This window comes from Channa argus, chromosome 6 (assembly GCF_033026475.1).
Source record: "Channa argus isolate prfri chromosome 6, Channa argus male v1.0, whole genome shotgun sequence".
In the NCBI taxonomy this organism is placed as follows: domain Eukaryota; kingdom Metazoa; phylum Chordata; class Actinopteri; order Anabantiformes; family Channidae; genus Channa; species Channa argus.
Window position 1 is genome coordinate 13,480,165 of NC_090202.1, and position 19,800 is coordinate 13,499,964.

Below are 19,800 nucleotides of genomic sequence, written 5' to 3' on the forward strand. Positions count from 1 at the left end.
GGGCATTGTCCAAGCTCCCTCACACCCCCTTCCCCTGTCATCATCCCCTCACCTCCCACTCCTCCCCATTTCTCTGTCCTCCCGTCATTCCTCTGCTGTCTAACCCAAACAAACCAGAAAGGATTTTCCTCTGTGGTGGCTGTAGGAGAAGCACAGCACATGCCAGAATTGGTTTAAAGATAAACACTAATCAATTTGGAGAAGTGGAGGAAGACATGAGCCATTTAGTTCAACATGAGACACAACTACTATTGGGAAATTTGTGCACTAAAACTTACCACATAATATTCACAAAGCAGAGTAGGCAATTGTATAGTTGTATTTTCAACTGAACAATAAACTGTATTAAAGCATGGACACCACAGAAAGAAAGAAGGTACAAAGAACCAGATTTAAATGGAGAACAAAATACCTGAAATAGGAGCCTTTTCACACCTTTGTAGTGAAGGTCAGAATACTTAGGCAAATGTGAAATTCCAGTTTATTTTTTATACATTTGCAAAATTTTCTATAATTCTGTCTTTACTTTGTCATTATGGGGTACTGAGTGTAGATTAATGAGAAAACAAATGTGAATATCAGGCTGCAACATAACAAAATTGAAAAAAAAAATATTTAATAACTTAAAATTTTCACTTACCATAAACTAAAATCAACATAGGCACAGAAAGCACATCTAATAATTATGGACAATCTAATGAACAATCCAGTGATGCAGCAGAGTGTGTAATGCCCTGAACCCTTTTCGGGTCAGACCATGATCCTGTAGCATTTCTCTGTAAGTGAGTGTGTGACCTCTGCCACACTTTTCTGTGTGGCGTCCATACCAGGGGGTTTATAATCAGATTATACAAGTTATGAAAGTCAATTAGATATGTTCTAGTGCAGCATGAGGGAGATTGGGTCATTCGCAAACTAACAACATCCTTTTAAATATGAGTGTGTATATGCATTTTAAAATAATTAACTAAAATAAGTTCAAATTTGTCATGGTAGTTGGAGTTTTATTGTATTTATTCTTTATAAATAACAACTGGGAACACTGAATCAACAAAAAGACCACAAAAACAGCCTTTTTCGTTGTTAATCCAAGTGCACAATTATCTGCAAGATGTTTTAACAGATGTACCATATCAATTTTGCATGCTTCTTCCGAATGACTACATTCACATTTAATAGACACTTTTATCAAAAAAGACTTACAAGTGAGGTACAAGGCAAGCAAAAATCTAAGTCAAAATAAAAACATCAAACTGAAGGCCTATCAGAAAAGTGCAGCAAGGAAGTTTTTTTTTTTAGATAGAATATATTCAAGTGCATAGGAAGGTGCACAAGAGTTATGTTTTCAGCAGTTTTTTGAATATTGCGAGTGAGTTTGCTGAGAGTGCAGAGTTTGGTAGCTCGTTCCACCATCGTGGGATCATTGCGCTGAAGAGTTTTGCCTGGTGTGTTCTGTGCCAGCAGACATTGTTCGTTGGCAGACCGCAGAAGACGTGAAGGATTGTAGACCTGAATGAGGGAGTTTAGTTGAGCAGGAGCTTTTGAGGTGATCCCCCTGTGGACGAGAGACAGAGCTTTGAACCTGATGCGAGCAGCTACAGGTAGCCAGTTTAGAGAGTGGTATGACATGAGTCCTTTTTGGCTGATTAAAAATGAGGCGTGCTGCCACATAAGGACAATAACTGTAGCTCAAATGTTGATGCTGATGTGTTGCATCGAAGGTCTGGCTGGGAAGACAAGGACTTTGGTCTTGGAGCGGTTGAGCTAAAGATGTCTCTCTCTCATCCAGGCAGAGATCGCTGAGAGACAGGCAGAAATGCGTGTTGAGACAGTGGAGTCATCGGGTGGAAAGGACGGGAAGAGCTGTGTGTCATCAGCATAGCAGTGATAGAAAAGGCCATATGAGCGGATGATAGAACCAAGGATGCAGACAGAGAAAATGAAGAGGACCAAGAACTGAACCACACCGGCAGAGAGGCTATGAGAGTGAGAAACATGCGCCTGCCAGGATACACTGAAGGTACGTCCTGATAGGTAAGACCAAAGCCAGGCTAGAGCTGATCCAGGGATGCCTAAGTCAGAGAATATGGACAAGAGGATCTCATGGTTCACAGTCTCAAAGGCTGCACATAGATCGGGTAGGATTAAGACACAATGAGCGAATTGTTGAGTATAAATCCTATGTATGTGTTTATTCTTCCTTTTTAGCTCAATCTAATGTGACGGCGTGTTGAAGGTGGTAGAACAAGGCCAGGAGGCTTTTCAGAGACCGGCTAGTTTCCACCAAAGACCTTCGCACTTTTGATAACATCCTCTCTTCTATCATTTGTGAAGACTGGGGCTCTGATGCTCTTGATCAGGGGTCTCATGCTCGCGGCCTGGGGGCCAATTGCGGCCCTCGAGACAATATTTTGTGGCCCACAGCACGATATGAAAGTTTAATGTTGGCGCAGCCCACGAGTTTTTTAATGAATGGCACTTTACCGCGTTGTGTGTGGAAGATTCTTTTTCTGTGCCAGCTGGAGATGAAGGAATCTACCAATCACAGTGGAGTATATGGCTCTCGGGGGCGGGCCATCTGCCGGGCTTGATGCAAGCAGAGGAACGTTTCAGAACTATGGAGGTGCCCGTGTAACATCACATAGCTGTCATAGAATTACTACTTCTTACTGTGTTTGAAATAAACATGTTTGACTTCAATGTGGACAAAGTCAATGTTACCGGCGTTGGATTCGTCATCAAGTGGATTGTATCAAGTGGATTCTATTTTATTTTACCATCATTTGAAATCGGCTGATTTGTTTGAAAGTTGATGGTGATATGATCAGAGGTCCCGTGGTTTTTTAGAGGAAATGGAGTCAGAATATGAGGATGTGCTCTACTTCACCGAGGTACATTGGCTCAGCAGGGGAAAGGTCTTGAAGAGATTTTTTGAGTTGAGAGCAGAAGTGAAATTCTTCATGGAGAAGGATGGGGTGGCTGTTCCTGCGCTAAGTGATACCAAATGGCTCATGGACTTAGCTTTTCTTGTTGATATCACACATGGGCTGAACGTAATGAAAAAGAAGTTATAAGGCCAGGGGCAGCTCGTCAGTGCTGCCCATGGCAACGTAAGAGCATTCTCCACAAAACTTGTGTTATGGAAAGCTCTCTCAGACAAACCTTTGCCATTTCCCAGCATGCAAGGCACTCATAGATAAAGGCACACCATGCAGTGGTAAGAAGTATGTTGATGCCATTTTGAAGCTACAAGGAATTTGATCACAGATTTGCAGACTTCAAGATGCACAGAGCCACTTTTCTAAATATTTCAGACCCCTTCTCCTTATATGTGCAAGATGCCCCTCCTGTGCTTAAAATGGAGCTCAGTGACCTGCAGTGCAACTCTGACCTAACAGCCAATTTCAGGGACGTGAGTGGAAAAGCAGACAAGCTGGGACAATGTTTGAGAGAATTGACCCCTGGCTCCCCTGAGCTTTCCCAAATGTTCAAGTGGACCATGTGCCTTTTTGGGAGCACATATTTTTCCTCTAACTTGAACTTCCAAGTACAGGTCCAGACTTACTGACCATTATCTTCAAGCCATACTGAGGGTCTCAACTGCTTCCTCCCTCAAGCCAAATGTGGCTCACCTATGTGAGAGGAAGCACAGCCAGGTCTCAGCATAATTATTAGCAAAGTGGTGCCACCTAGCTACTGTGATTAAAATACCCCTGCTTCTCATTCTCTCCCTCCTGTAGTTCCCATTACCTAGTTGTTTGGTTTGTTTGTTTTTTTTTTCAGCTACATATAATATTATCCAACATTCTATTTTCCCCTGAACTGTTCCACAGTTCAGTTTTAGCCTAATGTTAATAGACAAGACAATATGTTATAGCCAAAATAATCCTAAATGAATAACCACAAACATGTAGAATATTAAAAAAAAACAAAAAAACAAATACATAAGGACTCTATTTATTTTGACAAGCTTGACAAGCCAAATTCAGAGGCAGTTTTGATTGGCTCTTGGTTTTGTTTAAATATGCATAACTCATACTGTAACCAATCCACCCTGTTTGCCTTTATTAACAGAGTTAAACGTAATAAAAAATGACATTATGAAATATGAAACACATTCACCAGGGAAAATTTTGGTATCAAATGAACGAATGACCTACCAGAGGTTTGTTACGGACAACAGAGCATAAACTGCCTTCCAACATTTCCAAGATGCTGTCAGTCGATTTGGACTCCCCTGTTATTTCAGGGTTGATGCTGGTAGTGAGAACATTGATGCACGGTTTATGATTAAGAATGATGGTGGAAACAGAGGAAGTTTCATAGTTGGGCGTAGTTAGCGTATGTTATATTCATTTTAGGTTGTCAGATTACTTGAGTCTTTGTTCTCATGTCCTTCCAAGGTTTGTTTGACTCAAAACAGGCTGTGGCTTCTGTCTAATCACTCTACTATAATAGATCGACTGCTGAGCTGAGGACCTCTGGAGCTCTGTTAAGAGTGACTGTTGATTCTTAGGATAAAGCACACAGAATGCACATGATCACAGTTTGGACTGCTACACCAGCGTCTGGATACTTATGTAAATTAGAGAATTCAGTTTATAGGCTCGTTTGATTCCTTTTTTACTAATACGTTCACTTTGTCATTATGCATTTTTGTGCATACATTGAAAAATTGCCAATTGTTAGCAATGCAATAAAATGTGCAAAAAGTAAAAGAGTCTGAATACTTTCTATCATGACTGCAAGCCTGGCTCACACCTGTAATTGTATATACTAGTGATGTGAGCAAGTTATAAAACATCCAGTAATGAGTTTATATTAAGTTGTTATAAGTCAATCATTTAAACAATTTTTATTTTGAACTGATACCAGCTTCCATTTCTTTGGTCCTAATTTTTACAGTTAGCGATGTGACCTGGTAGTTTTCACAGATGGGATCATTAAAAAGATTCTGTTCAATTTCAAGAACAAGCACTGTTACATTTTAAGTTTGATTTACAATGCATTTACCAAAACGGACTGAACTCTAAGAGGAATACCAGCATATGCAAAGTAGCAACAACATTGCATTTATTTGCCCTATAAGAGAATGCTTCAGGCAAGACAATGGTCGTGGATCACATTTTTAAAGCATTGAAAATATAATTATCCAAACAGGTTACCCAGTACTGAAATTAAACCATGAAACTCAAACAAAACTAATCTAAATGTTAAATTTTTATCAACAACAACTGAGGTTAGGAGGTCAAATTTACGTCCGTAGCAACTAAACCATGGCTTAAAATCGACATCGGTTGTATGTATTGCTCTTCATTTCCTACTTTCATGTCAAAATCAAGAAGAAATAACATTTTAGAAAATGTACTGCTGTCTTTGTCTTTAACTTTTGAAAAACAAAACAAATATATGCCAGCATAAAACATCCTCAATACCCATGAATCATGCTACAAATCCTCCAATACATTGGCACTCAAACCCTTCCAAAGTCTGTGGAATTGAGTATGCCAAAATCCACGACAGACTTCAAAGTGGCATATGCTGCATGGACTGGTATGCAAAGAATATTTTGGAATACCTAACCCTAATTAGAGTTTGGAATATTTTAGTATTATACCAAGCAATTACTAAGCAATTACCAACTACTAGCTTTATTATTCATGTTAATAAATAATAACTAGTTTTAAAATGCATTTAATTATAGGAGAAATCCTTACCTGTGACCTTGTATCTTCATCAGTAACATGTTCAGTTTTGACTTTGAAATTGTCTGGACCCTTTTGAAGACATTCATACAGCACCGAAGTATCCATTGTCTTTCATTGCTGATCACAGAAAATCAACATCAATTGAACATCATGATATCAAATAGTAAGATAAACATGCTGTCTATGTTACAACGGCATAAATTGTCAGGATCAGTCAAGATATTACTCCTCATGTTCACACGGGAAACCCTATTTAACTTATTTAGAATAAAAACTCAATTAAAAAATCTATACATTGATGACAATTAAAATTTAACTTATTCTAGTTTACACAAACATACAGTACAACTTTGGAGTTGCATGTGAGGACTTTAGCACTTGGTGGACCCTCAAACATGCCAATGCTGTCCCTGATTTCACGTAAACATAACCTGAGAAACTCACGAGTAGGCCCTGTGGCGCATGGGGGGACTGTAGCACAGGAAGGTAGAGCAGGAAGGTTGTACACCAATCTCGCAGTTGTTCAATCCCGGCTCCTCCGGTGAGTGTGAATGGGTGAATGAGAAGCAGTGTAAAGCGATTTGAGTGCCAATTGGTAGAAAAGCGCTATATAAGTGCAGACCATTTGCTCTCCAATGTCAACGGCACCCTCAGATAATCCATAGTCATGTGTGAACTTTACATCTATCTTTTTTTTCAGGTGAGAAATTGGACATAGACATGGCTCTGGATGCCCCATCCCAGATGTTTCTTCTTACTTATATTGAAGTGTATTTTTTCAGCATTTTTTACTCTGGTAAGAATCTCCTTCATTAGTTCCTCTAAAGTTATCTGCGAGTAACTGAAATTAAATATCAATTTAACATCCATAATACTGTAATTAATAATTACACTAATATCTATCCCCCCAAAACACACACTGTAAGGCTACAATATGGAACTTAAGTTTGCTCTTCCATTAGCTTGGAATCAATCCTGCCCAGCCCCTCAAGAGCCATTATGAAATTACAGTACATGAGAAGCTGCCAAACTTATTATTATATAAAATAACTGCTGCTAGAAATATTTAATGAGCTGTGTCACAGAAGACTTTGACAGCACCTCTCCACAGTAAGATAAGTTATGGTGCATAATTTTAGTAAAAAATGTTTAGGAAAAGTGGCATACTGTACTTTTATGGAATATACTGACATTTTGAAATTTAATAAAATTACAAAAAATGTAGATGATTTTCATCTGGAGAAGATTCTTGAATAAAAAATTAACATGACAAATGTTCCTATGATCATGATAGTATCAATTCTGTATATGCCAGTTCTGTAAATAAGACTCATTTTCTGGGGCAAAGGTTACAATATAGACTGTAAAAAAGATCAACCTGTAAGGTGTAAGGGGTAAAGCCTTGCTCGATGCACTAGAGATGGCCAAGGATGGACCAGGAGAGACTGGAAGTGTGGGACCACTGGACACAGCAGAAGTGGTATAAGCAGAAATGTTGTTTATGTCTCCACTAGGGACTAGGGATAAAAAAACAAGATCAAATGGTAAATATAACACATACATTTGAGTATAGGCATCAACATTTTAAAACATTGAATATTGTCAATAAATATTGAATAGAGTATCATCACATTTATTTTCTACTTGTCTGAAAAGGCACATGCATGACACATTTCACTTCCTCAATCATAGAGTTTGCTTTCCTATGTAAGGTGGTAAGCATTATGGTCGAGCCCTGTTTCTGGTATGACTATTAATTCTTGTAAGTCTTGGTTATTTATTTACAGTCAAAGATGGCAAACAAGCATAGCTCTGGACTATTGTCAGTATCACCCAAGATATAGGACCAACATCTCATCCCTGCGGGCAAGGTGGCGGAGTTGTTAGTGCTGCCACTCCAAAGCTAGAGGGTCTCCGGTTCGAATCCTGGCTGGCTAAGGCATTTCTGTGTGGAGTTTGTATGTTCTCTTCACACTTGTGGGTACTCTGATTTCCTCCCACAATCCAAAGACATGCAAGTTAAGGTAATCTGTGACTCCAAACTGGGAGTAGTAGTAATCGGTTGTATGTCTCTCTATGTTTGCCCTGAGGTAGACTGGTGACCTGCCCAGGCTATACCCGCCTCTTGCCCATCAACAGCTGGAGTATGCTTCAGCTTATTAGTGTAATGCTGTTTTAAATTTTTTAATTTAAAAAGTTAAAGAAACCGCCATAAATGCAGAAGTGTAGATAACCCCGAAACATGTAATAAAATACTGGAATTATTCAGTCATTAGTGGTGATCTAAAAAATTCAGTCAATCTGTGATGAACCATGCTATTACCTTGTGTTATTATAGGTGTTATTGTTTATGCAGAAGGTGAATGAAGGTGTATGTCAGTGAGAGTAAAGCTATCTCATACCAGTCATGTTGTCTAGAGCATCAGAGCCCCAGTCTCCACGAATGATAGAAGAGAGGATGTTATCAAAACTGTGAAGGTCTTTGGAGGAAACTAGCCGGTGTCTGAAAAGCCTCCTGGCCTCGTATGCTACCACCTCCAACACACTGTCTGTCACATTAGCCACAGACAAAAATAGAGCACAAATCGGGTAAATGAACAAATAAAAAAAAGAAAAAGAAAAGAATGGTTTGAACTTTAAAGAGTATGGAAAAAATAAAGTAGTACTGAAGAATGCTGTTGAAAATCTATGGAGTTTTTAGGGTTTTTTTTACAGTCATCCAACATGTGTGGATTTGTGAGTTTATGTCACCTGTTTAGAGTTTAGGAGTATGAGTACTTCAAGTTTTCGAGCTAGTATCTAGCTATATTCGCCAGCAGCTTTAGTAATACATGCTTTCTGGTCAAGTGGACAAAGCCTCCATTGACTCTGACACAAAACTGTCTATGGTCTGTATGTGGCCTAAAAGGAAGGGAGAAGGTTATGCAATGAAGAAGAGAAACAGAAAAGGAAAGGGTGATTAAAAGTAAAGCGGATGTCATTGGACAGGAATAATGAAAAACAAAATTGAAACAAACAGGAACATTTACCCTTTATGTAACTGATGAGAGCAGCATATCAAAAAGCTTCTGGATCAGGTCCTCAGTTGTGGATTTTACTGGCTCACAGTTGACTGTGATACAGTCTACCTTCTCCTGACTATCAGAGGCAAAGACATGATATCAGTGCCTGTAGTTAAATTATTTTGGTGTTTGTGAACTATATGCACTTTTGTTAATGGAAGAGGTGAATTTATTTCTTCTGTCAGAAATAACATATCACCTACAAATTGATAAAGCACTCTTAAGATGTCTTTTAAAGCTGATACATAGCAGTGAATAAAAGATAACATGTTTTTATTTTCCTAAAAGCTGAACAAATAATTTAAGCTTTTTAGTATGAAATGTAGAACTTGAACTTGAACTAATCAATATTGAGATTAGTGTTTGTTGATGCTAGAGTTACAGCAGACCAAGTTGTATTAATCATTAACTTTCAACTTTTGTGTCTAATCGCACTATACTTTAGTTTGTTACTCTATGTGTGACAACTGGGCAGATGTTCTAAATCTGTCCGCTGGGCTTTCAAGGTTATGAAGTTTTTCTCCCAGTCCTGAACCAATTTCAAATGCTTCTCAACTAACTTCTCTAAATCCAGCTGGCCCAGAACCACCCACTCATGTAACACAAATGAAAGTGCACATTTTCATATACAATCCCAATTAGGTTGTGTGGAGATAAAAGAGAAGTCTTGTGTTGACTGAGGGCTTTCCCCCGCAATTTAAACATGCATGGCTGCAGACAGAGGGGAAAAAGATCATGTACTGTGCTGACTATTCTGTCATGGTTGTATGAAGAGTTTGCGCTGTAAATTGAGAAGCATGACTAAGCCAAGCTCTTTCAAAGAAATCAGACAGCAGTGACCTTAACTCCAATGTCAAAGAATAGCAGACTTGCCACAGAACGAATTACAAACGTTATTGTTGCAATAAAAAATAAGTAATTATTAAACCCTTTTTATCACTTTACAGTTTTTTTACAGGACGGTTAACTGTCATAATCATGAAATATATAAAAATCAGCTGTTTAGGCACCTTAAACTTGTGTTGTGTAGTTTGCAGGCAGCTAAAAAGATCTTCGGCTTTGCTAAAGATGGTGAGGAACCCAGAAGCATTTCTATCAATCATGATGCTAAAGATAGGCTCCTCCCCCTGGACACTGACCCTTCTGAATTGGTTTGGGATTGAGATGAATCGCTCCCTGAAATAGCATGCTCGTATTTCCTCAAACGGGGGACAGAACTGCAAACGGCCTTGCCTGTTCTCAAGAAGGACAGGAGAAATGAAAGAGGTACATTTTATTCTGTGATCCACACAAATCAGTAATGTCTTTGTAGATGAGAGAAACAGAAAGACAGCTAACAAAGAGAGAAATTGTCCTGAACAAGTGTAACAATTAAAAGGTTGAGAAAGAAAGTCTGAATTCTGTGTTGGTGGTTTCAGATGATGGGAAAGTACTGTATATGTGTCAGGGTAAGAGAAAAACATGGCAACCCCAGCAAAAGTAAGACAGGAAGTTGGACAATTGAAAGTGTGTGTACTGACTTGAAGGTGAGGTCCACATGTATTTCAGGCAGGTTTTTGTTCAGAGCTTCCAGTCCCGTCTGGTATTGGTGTTCAAGAGCTTTGTACAGCTGATGGTTCCAATGCTGACGCCATGCTCGCATGTCATCAGACCGGAAGCCCTATATGCATATACAATGATTAGCTTTGACTTTGGTCCGAAAATGATAAGAAAACGTGTCAGATCTCTTCAGTGGCCTATTGTGTTGTCTCGTATTTTTTGCACAAAAGTAAAAAATAATTAAAATTATTTATGTTTTAGAATATGTGGTTGAAATCACATCAGCTACTTACACTTACTGCACACTTCTAGCTGTATTTAATACCTGAGCCTCCAGAGTGGCAAAGCCAGTACGTAGGTCCTGAAGGCCATCCTTCCACTGCTGCTTATGTTTTAGTAAGTCCACATTCATCAGTGTCACCACCTGAGAAATGTATCCACAGGGTTTCACAAATAAATACAATACGTTAAGACTTAAGTCACTCCTCTTTTGTTATCAATAAATGTGAAAAGATTATTTAACCTCTCTATTTATTCATATAGTAAAATCTCTGAGGTTAAAATATAACTGCAAGCTTCAACCTTGTCAGTGAAGTCGGTGTGCCATTTGCGCAACTTCCTGTTTTCAGTAGAGAGTTTCTCAGCAACAGACTGCAGCTTGGCAATGTAAACTTCCAACTCCTTGGGGTTGTCCCAGGTGATCTGCACTTTACCTCCCGATTCCTTTGACTGAGAATGAGGATTCTTGCAAAGAAAAACATAAAGGAAATCATTGTCTAAGATATGAAATGCACAACAGGTAATACGTATCATGCTGGAATAAATGTTGTTGGGTTTGACATAAAACAAGCCAGCTTCTAATTGCCTTTTAACATTTAAAGCTTATAAGAAAAATAACTATTGCCAGTATTTAACATGCAAAGCAATGAAAGTGAAACCAGTTCTGCATACCTTAATAACCTGTTCAAAGGCCAGAGCATGGCTAAGCATCATAGGTCTCTGAGAGGGAATCATCTGCTGATCAATGGTGTTGTAAAAATGGGCCACCTACAATGTGGTTATACTTTGTTATAATTTCAGTGTGAGACAAACTACAATAAAATAAATAAATGAGGAAAAAATATAACCTGTTTTAGGACAATGGCTTGTCTGTAGAATTTGTCTCCAGTATTAGAAGCCTGTTGAATCTTGGCAGGAATGGGAAAGCCCAGAGCAGAGAACTGCCTGACCTCCCTAAGCAAACTGATCAGTCTGTCTGAGTACTGAATCTTCAGTCTGCCATCCACATGGTCCAGGTCCATCACACGGTTGTTGGCTTGAAGACTATGCAGATGAAGAGAGTCACAGTGGAGAAAGATATATAGCTTCCACTCAAACCAGCACCCTTAAATGAGGTAATGATGGTAAAAGGTGATATATACTGCACATTCAATAATTAAAAACCTGATCTGTGACTTTGAGTCAGACAGTGCAGAAAGTATATCTCTTGACCAGTCCTCAAACTGTTCTTGTTCATATGCCATCAGAAATTCCAGTAGGTCATCAGAGAATTGCAGGAAACCCTTAAATCCAGACAGTAAAGTAGAGCCTCAGCTATGCGGACAGAGTCCTCCACCTAATGAAAGAATGCCACCACAGAAATAAAAAGAAACCTACACACTATTGTTTTCATTGCGATATGAATCATGTATTTTGTCATATCATTAAAAACAGTCTAATTATCAGATGTGAAGTGTTTCATTTTCATTCTCCTGGATGGAAAAATCAATGAAAAACTAAAAAGTTTATAGGTGGTTTCGGACTGAAGGAACTTTTTCTAAACCTAATGTAGATTTATGGCAGTAACAACCCTGCCAACAGTGATCTCAACAAACTACTGCCTAACTCTTGAGAGCAATTTCCGGTCTTTGTGTGTGTCTGTGAGAGAACAGCCAGTTCAGCACTGGTAGCAAATACTTTCACTGAGGCTCAAACTTGTTGTAATTTACTTTTTTAAAGTTGTTTATTTTTTCTTTGTGAGAAAGTCCCCATTTAGATTTAGAAGATGTGATCAGTTTATCCACATTTATAAACGTGATCCAGATCACAATGCCAATCTCACCACTCTGCCAGGTGAGTCAGCAGTTATCTAAGCAGTCTGCAGCCCAGCTCATGAGAACAAGCAGCCCGTATCTACGGCGAACAGCCTTGTTTTCTATTATTTTACAAAATTACACACTGATTTACCAAATGTATGAGCTGTTGAAACCTGACAATTTGTTCACCACATCAGGGAGGTTCGTGCAAATAAGTGGCCGAGCCTCCTCTCCAGGGACTCCATAACAACAAGTCTCGAAGGGAATCTTGAGGACTGAAAAAGAAAAAAATAAATCAATAAATCAATAATGTAGAGAGGAGTCAAAACTGTTTCTATTAATTGCAGACATGAATATTTAGTTTGAGCCAGGGGTTTTCATAGTCTGTCATTGTAGCATTGTAAGTATAAGACAAATGTTACATTTAAAAATATACATAAATTATGTCTGTGACTCAAATTAGACAATTTGGACAACAAGATTTAAAATACCCAAATTGCATTCATGACCAGGTATCAATAAGTGGCCTACATCAGCAGGCAATTCCTTTTGTTTTTGTAACACCTGTATTCAGCTGGCTCCCATTTACTTGGGTGCTGGGTATTACTGCTGCCTTCTCAGGAATAGAAACATGAATAGAGTGGATTGGGAGAGTTGACATAGCACAGAACAGGACAGTTTTTTAGCGAGTGAAAAAAATACAATTTGTGACAAAGTCTGTGATGGCTGATATAGTATATGTAAACCTAAAGTGTTCTCTGTGTAGTTACATTAAGTAAGTGCAGTACTTCTCAATAATAAATGCATTCAGTAGTTGGACTAAAGTAAAACACTTACTTAAAATGTACATGTTGTTCTCTTGTCTAAAACAAAATAACACATTGTCACACTATATTCGATAATTTAATGAAAATTAACACTTACTGAATTTACTGAAATGGCCCAATTAAACCTAAACCTAACAGAATAAAAGTGCCCATTCAGCTTGTAGAAACCCTCTCACACAGAAATGGTCAAGGAGTCTATAAAAAAAGTTATACAGTAGTAAAATATTACAATTATGTGCAAAAGTTTGCATCTCCCTTGATAAATTATTAAAATGTAACTTTAATTTCTGATGGTGGGACATTTGTACTACATTAGTTTAAATGTAGTAACAGGAGTCAATGATGACTTACAACTTTAACTGACATTTTCCACTGCAAACACTGAGTTACAGCCTTGGCCAGAAATATCGGCACCCTTGCAATTCTGTCAGAAAATGCAACCCTTCTCTCAGAAAATTTTTCCAATTGCCAATGTTTTGGTATTCACGTGCTTATTGTTTTTGTTTGCACTGAAACAACAAAAAAACCTAGGAAGAAAAGTCAAATCTGATACGGAACCCAAGGGAGCAAACAGACACACTTCCATGTACAACCTTCACAGAAAAATGCCAAATCTGTAAATACTGTGAACTTAAAAGGCATTTTCACCAACATGCTTTCTATTGCTTTAGTTTAGGCTGTAATTATAAATTAATGCTTTTAAACATCCTTCTGACTTCCCTCTATTAAAATATTTCTCTGTTTCTAGCTGGAAAGCTCCTCCAGATGACCCAGACTTTTCATCATTAGGATTTTAGATGATGTCATCTGGGGGAGCTGTGGAAAAGCAGGTGGACTGCGATTACAAATGCCGTAGTAAGAGCAACGAAATGAGATAATCTGAACTGAAGGTTCCTCGAGGTGAGGACGTTTTTAGCTAGAAGTGGAGATATTTTGATAGGTAGGTTTAACAGCATTTATGTACATGTACTACTCAAATTAGAACCAAAAGAAGCAAGTTCAAAATTAGCGAATGCGTCCTTTAGGGAGACATGAAAAACAAAAAGATAGGTCTCTTTATAAAAACATTTATGATTCCCATTTCCTTCTTTTTTAGTATTAAAATAAACATTAAACAAAATTCCAAATAAATATGAAATGCATGAACAAGGAAACACATTAAAACGGATATAGGAGATGTATTTTGAACACAACCCTCGTCGTTTAAAAAAGGACAAATATGTACTTTTTACCTTTTACATAAAATGCACACTTGCTCCTGGATCAAAACAATATCTTACCTCATTAAGTCTCTTTGCAAGACATGAAAGGGTTTTTGGGCAGTGCTTGTTTCCTTCCATGGTAGAGTGCCTGTCTCTTCCACACCCGAGAAAATTAAATATGTTAATCATGTATCAAATTATGACAATTTCCACTTGCTTTTTACAAAACACGAATAGATTATGTCAAAATTTGAGTTTAAACTTTATGTGAGCTGTTTAATCATAAGAAAAATGTTAACGGTTCAATTTTGTGAACAAGTTTTGAACTCCTCCGTACCTGCCCAGTGAGATGCTCACAGGCTACCACCCACTGCTCACAGATAGCAGCACCTGTTCTCAGATTCTCCTTTACAGATACGAATGGCTCCTCAAAAATTTTAATAGCGCTAAGTTTCCTCTGGACATATCTTCCCAAGGCTCCTCCTTAAACACATATACTTAAATCAATACAAAATCAAAAGAAAACATAATTGTCATCTAAAAAATAAATATGTATATAGAAAAATTACACATGCACGCAGGAAGCTAGGCCAAAATAGTTGACTGTGATGCAATGTAGGATGTCAGTAACACTGAGTTAACAAAATATATGAATTACTGTAATGCCAAACATTTCAACATTTAGTTATCAACATGTACAATCCCTACAGTGTTTTGGCCATTCAAAGCATTACAACCCCCTCCCACTATGACCTCAATAATAAACAACAATTAAAATTGAAATAAAATTACTTTTCTGACATTTTCAACTTAAAAACTGATAATTATCAGTTTATTATATAAAGTAATTTTATATATAATAATATAATTATGTTTATGGTATTAGATTGGACAGATGTACCTAATGATGTGGCCAATGAGTGTATATACAGTCTTAAAATTATACTGATAGGTTCTTAGGAAAACCAAGTTAGTCTGGTTTCAATTCTCAAAAGTTTTGCATTTCATCAAAATCCTTTAACTCATCTGAAATGTATACTCGTACACCCACATATGAGAAAAACACCATCAGCAAATGTTTGTTTTCATTTCCTTGTTTTGGCTTGTGAAAATGTGAGAGAGTACTACCGATAACATCCATGAGTCGAACCAATTTCAGGATCCAATTCCTTTAATAATAGGTATGGGCCAAATAGCATAAAAATACTTAAAATTGCAGGCAATAAAAATTAATTAAATATATATCTGACATACCATATCTTTCAGAATCTACTAAATCCAAATACACATTGGATATCAAAGAATATTAATAGGTTGGGGATAAAAAAACTCATAAGTTTAAAAAAAATACTTATGTGTAATACTTATTATGATTTTAAATTACTGATATGAATTAAAGAATAACTGAGAGAATGTGACATGTAAATCTGACATGACTGGGGATATACTACAGTGAAGAGGTAATACCTCCACTGATTTCTAGAACGGTGAGCAGCTACAGAAATACAATCAAGTTCTTCACAGAATTGATGCTCATAGTGAATCTGAAATTACATAAATTTACCAAGAAACTGCCAGTTAAATGTTTTCTACACCAATCTTTGATAAATAAGCTCTTTGTTGTGTAGGTGCTATTCCATCTAACCTGCATTTTTTGCTGCAAGCGCTTCAGTGGCATCTTCATGTCAGTATGTATGTGCTCCATAAGACCAACGGTCTGATGAATGTTTGGAATGTCCTGCGTTGTGTTAGCAAGTGGGTCATCCATAGCTTTTTTCATATTTAGTAGAGTGTACTGTTGCTTTAAAATCTACTGACAACAATGTAAATCAACATTTCTGAGCACAGAAACTAATCATGTTTCTGAAATGCAGAGGGTTTAATCTGCTCAACTACAGAACAGTCAAATAATACAAGGGTCAGAATTGTACAGCGTGGAAAAATAAATTTCTTGTCCATCTATCTATCTATAATCTATCTAACCATACAACATCTTTCCTGAAATAAACAAATGCTAGTCATTTTCAAACATGATGATACAATTTATATTTGTTTGCATATTTGCAGTATACAGTTCTAAGCAAAAGTAAAAAAATTAAACTGCAGCTTGAATATAGTAAACACTTTTCTTTCATACACACTAACATAATGTTTTACCAAATGTTAATGTTTTCTTCCCCCGAAATCCAATGATTTGAAAAATCATCTATTACCACTATAAACCTATATTGACCATAAACCAGACTAGTGTATTTATTTCTGAAAAATTATATTTATGCATACCAAGGACATCTTCTTCTATGTGGCTCTTCCTGGCAAAGTGTTGTCTTCCAGACTGCTGGACCACTGAGCCCAGAAGGTCCAGCTCACTCAGCAGGTCTGTCAGCTTGGGGTCAAATTCGCTCATCCTTGGAAGAAGTAAAATTGAGATTAGTTCTGCCAAATGTATTGGGCACCCAATATTCCTTATCAAACACTTCAAGAGAAAGCACTTTTTAGGTATTTTGTACAAATTGTAATAGTGTTGTGATAATAGCTATGATATATTGAAAGAATATATATTTATATAGTGTATATTTCTTGCTTTGCAATTTAAATATTCAAAGACAATGTTGCTTTACTAGCTACAAATATAGAAAATGTTTTGACAAATTCTAATGTGAGTTCAATGCCACACAGGTAGCCTGAAAAAACATATATACACTCACATTTGCTGGTATTTTTTGTTGTCTGTAACATGCAGTCGTATCTTCTTTAATACCCAAGCACAGACTCACCTTCAGCAATATAGTTGCGAAGTCCTGCCTGTCCTGACAGTCTCCAGTGAACTTGACAACATCTTTTACCTGAAATAGATTAAGTGACAAAGCCAGGGAGTACAAAAAATATTATAAAGGACAACATTATGGTAGAGACACTTGCTAGTTCAAAATTCCCTTGTATCCTGTCTGCCTTATTCGTCTTTAGGTTAGGTCAATTTTACCGTTATCATGCGGTACAGCAGTAACGTTATTGATAGTTAGCGATGGTCAACATCGACACGTAACAAAACATAACGAAACTAACAAGAATTCAGCCTAGCCCCAGCTTATAAGAACGAGAGACGGGAAGTCCCCCCCCCCCCCCGTCAGCATTGTAAATTTAACGTTTTTGTTAACCTTAAAAAAAGAGCTTTTTCTGAATGTTCAACGGTAAGGAGTGTAAGGTAGGGAGTGTTGTTGGCCCCTAATTTACCTTTGATTTATTTAAAAATTGTAAAGTGAAATGGGTTCAAAATGGATGTGGTGATAATATACATGTATAGAGGTGATCTTACACATAACCGGTGGTCTAACAAATATCCACTCCAGAGATCGTTGTATGACGAACACTGAACATTTATTGCATTCCACGTTTCTCAAATTAGCCGATAACTGAGTAATTCTGCAGTACACATTTACGAATAGTAATTTCCCCAACATGTTCACAAATCAATTCCACCGAACAGGGTTAGAAACCAGGGGCCTCTACAGCTACACACTGAACCTTTAACGCATACCTTCTTGCGGTCCCCACTACCTTGAAGTCCATTCTCTGTCAGCTCTAATAGCTGAACTTAAATCTCTAATTGCTGTATCTTGTAGCTCCTATAGCTGTGTCTGTTCTTTCCAAAGTCTGAGCTGAACTACCTGTCTTCTAACAAACTTCCTCTCTTACCTCTAAAGAAAATCTGTTTACGAGCATCCAAACCGAGGACCTTGTTTGTTACAATACTGTTAGAAGGGAATTTCCCTTTAATTTACAGTAAAATTGGTTCAAAATTAGAATGGTTAAAAAAGACATCACTCTTGACAAACACGTTTTGAAAGCTTTAGGTAACCTCTGTAGAGATCCTTTTTATGAGCGTCCAAACATGAGGAAGTTGTTCGTTTTAATGCTAGACTGTGGGGGATTTTGCCTTTACTTTATTAAAGAAAAACTTAAAAAAAAACCGTAAAATGCTTCAAAATGGATATAACTTATAACTTACAACTTCAAAGGCAGTTATGAGAGGTCATTGATGAGGTCATTGATATGCTTATACATAAACTTATGAAATTACCCAACCTTCTAAGATTCAGTGAAGACAGAAAACACAAGAGAAAACCCCCCGTCGGCTCACACAAAGTCAGTGGGTATTTAAAGCAGTATTGAGTTACACAGATCAGGCACAACATTAGGACCACCTGCGCAATTTAACGCAATCCCTTATAGTGGCTCTGCCATGAAGTATGGTAAAGGGTGGCGTGAGGCTTTTGGATTCTACAAGGTTAATTTTCTGCTTTCTAAACCTGCTGTTTGTTGTGGTGTTGTAGCGTCACGCGGCATGGTGAGTTAGATCTGCATCAGTGCCATTTGTAGTTGGAACCTGATAATCTAAGAGCAAAGTGCAGTTTAAACTTTCAGTTAATTACAGCTTGCATCGTTTATTATTTAATGCACCGATACTACACAATGAAGCGTTGTATTCTGCCGAGCCAAAGACAAGAACATTTATCATTGTTCAATCATTATATTGATAATTATGCATGGCCGTTCCAAACTCCTGGACCCTGTCTGCCTTATTGGTCTTTAGCTTAGGTTTACTCTTACCGCTATGTTGCGCTGCAGCTGTAACGTTACTGAGAGCTAAACATTAGCTAACAAAACCAACAGGGAGTCAGCCAAGCTCCAGCTTAGAAACACGAGAGATACAAGCTTTGCTGTGCTCCATTTGCAGGGAAATACTAACAGAATGTTAATTAGGGTGAAGACTTATTGGGTTAAAATAGCTCATTTAGCGATAAAACTTGGAGAGGTAGCAAGCTAACGTTAGCTCACTGTCTTTAAGCACTTTAGCTAACAAACTGGAGTAACTTCGGCCTGATAACAGACTCGTGCAACCGTTCGTTTCTACCGTTTAAACACCAAATGTCCTAGTTCCGGAGCTTTTGGTAACGAAATCCACGAAGTGAAGCTTCAAACATCTGTTCCTTGCGTTAGCGTAATCGTCACTATGCTTGCGTAGTTACCACGTAGCAACCACGACATCGTGTAGCACGTGACACAGCGCAACCGCAACCATACGAAATTTACTTACGCCAAGTACTTAAAAGAGGGTCACAATCCGGCGTACTGCCAAAAAGTAGTTGTTTGCTAAAGATAATGGTCTAAACGGCAGAGATTATTTGCCAAATATTTTTACCTTTTATGTATGTAGAGCTTTTTTTTTTCAGTATTCCAAAAATTCAGTCATCTACACATAAAAAAACAGTCAGGGCAGACAATTATTTGTTTAATTGTCAATGTCAGTGTTGGGGAAGTTACTTGTCAAACGCTAATTTTAGTTACAAATTACTTTCCATGATAGTACAGATTACTTTTTAGTT

General features: G+C 37.6%; 1 protein-coding gene across 11 annotated transcripts; it reads right to left on the reverse strand.

The window, feature by feature from the left end:
* Window positions 1-503: 503 nt before the first annotated feature.
* Window positions 504-19,439, reverse strand: LOC137128701 (cytoplasmic dynein 2 heavy chain 1-like). Of its 11 annotated transcripts, XR_010914619.1 has the most exons (17): window positions 19,329-19,439; window positions 17,191-17,259; window positions 16,697-16,821; window positions 14,751-14,896; window positions 14,492-14,567; window positions 12,536-12,659; window positions 11,753-11,924; window positions 11,437-11,632; window positions 11,261-11,356; window positions 10,892-11,053; window positions 10,635-10,733; window positions 10,291-10,430; window positions 8,111-8,253; window positions 7,087-7,225; window positions 6,153-6,244; window positions 5,718-5,825; window positions 1,421-1,555 (listed from the first exon to the last, which is right to left on the reverse strand). XR_010914619.1 is itself a non-coding variant. In XM_067507143.1 (15 exons), the coding sequence occupies exons 7-15, from the start codon at window positions 11,830-11,832 to the stop codon at window positions 1,249-1,251; spliced, it is 1,362 nt and encodes a 453-aa protein (XP_067363244.1). In that variant the 5' UTR covers window positions 11,833-11,871; window positions 12,536-12,659; window positions 14,492-14,567; window positions 14,751-14,896; window positions 16,697-16,821; window positions 17,191-17,259; window positions 19,329-19,439; the 3' UTR covers window positions 504-1,248. The 11 variants fall into 11 exon arrangements, 3 of the variants coding, with proteins under 3 accessions (XP_067363244.1, XP_067363243.1, XP_067363245.1); XR_010914618.1 differs by having other exon boundaries at window positions 5,718-6,244; XR_010914617.1 differs by having other exon boundaries at window positions 6,153-7,225.
* Window positions 19,440-19,800: the final 361 nt, after the last annotated feature.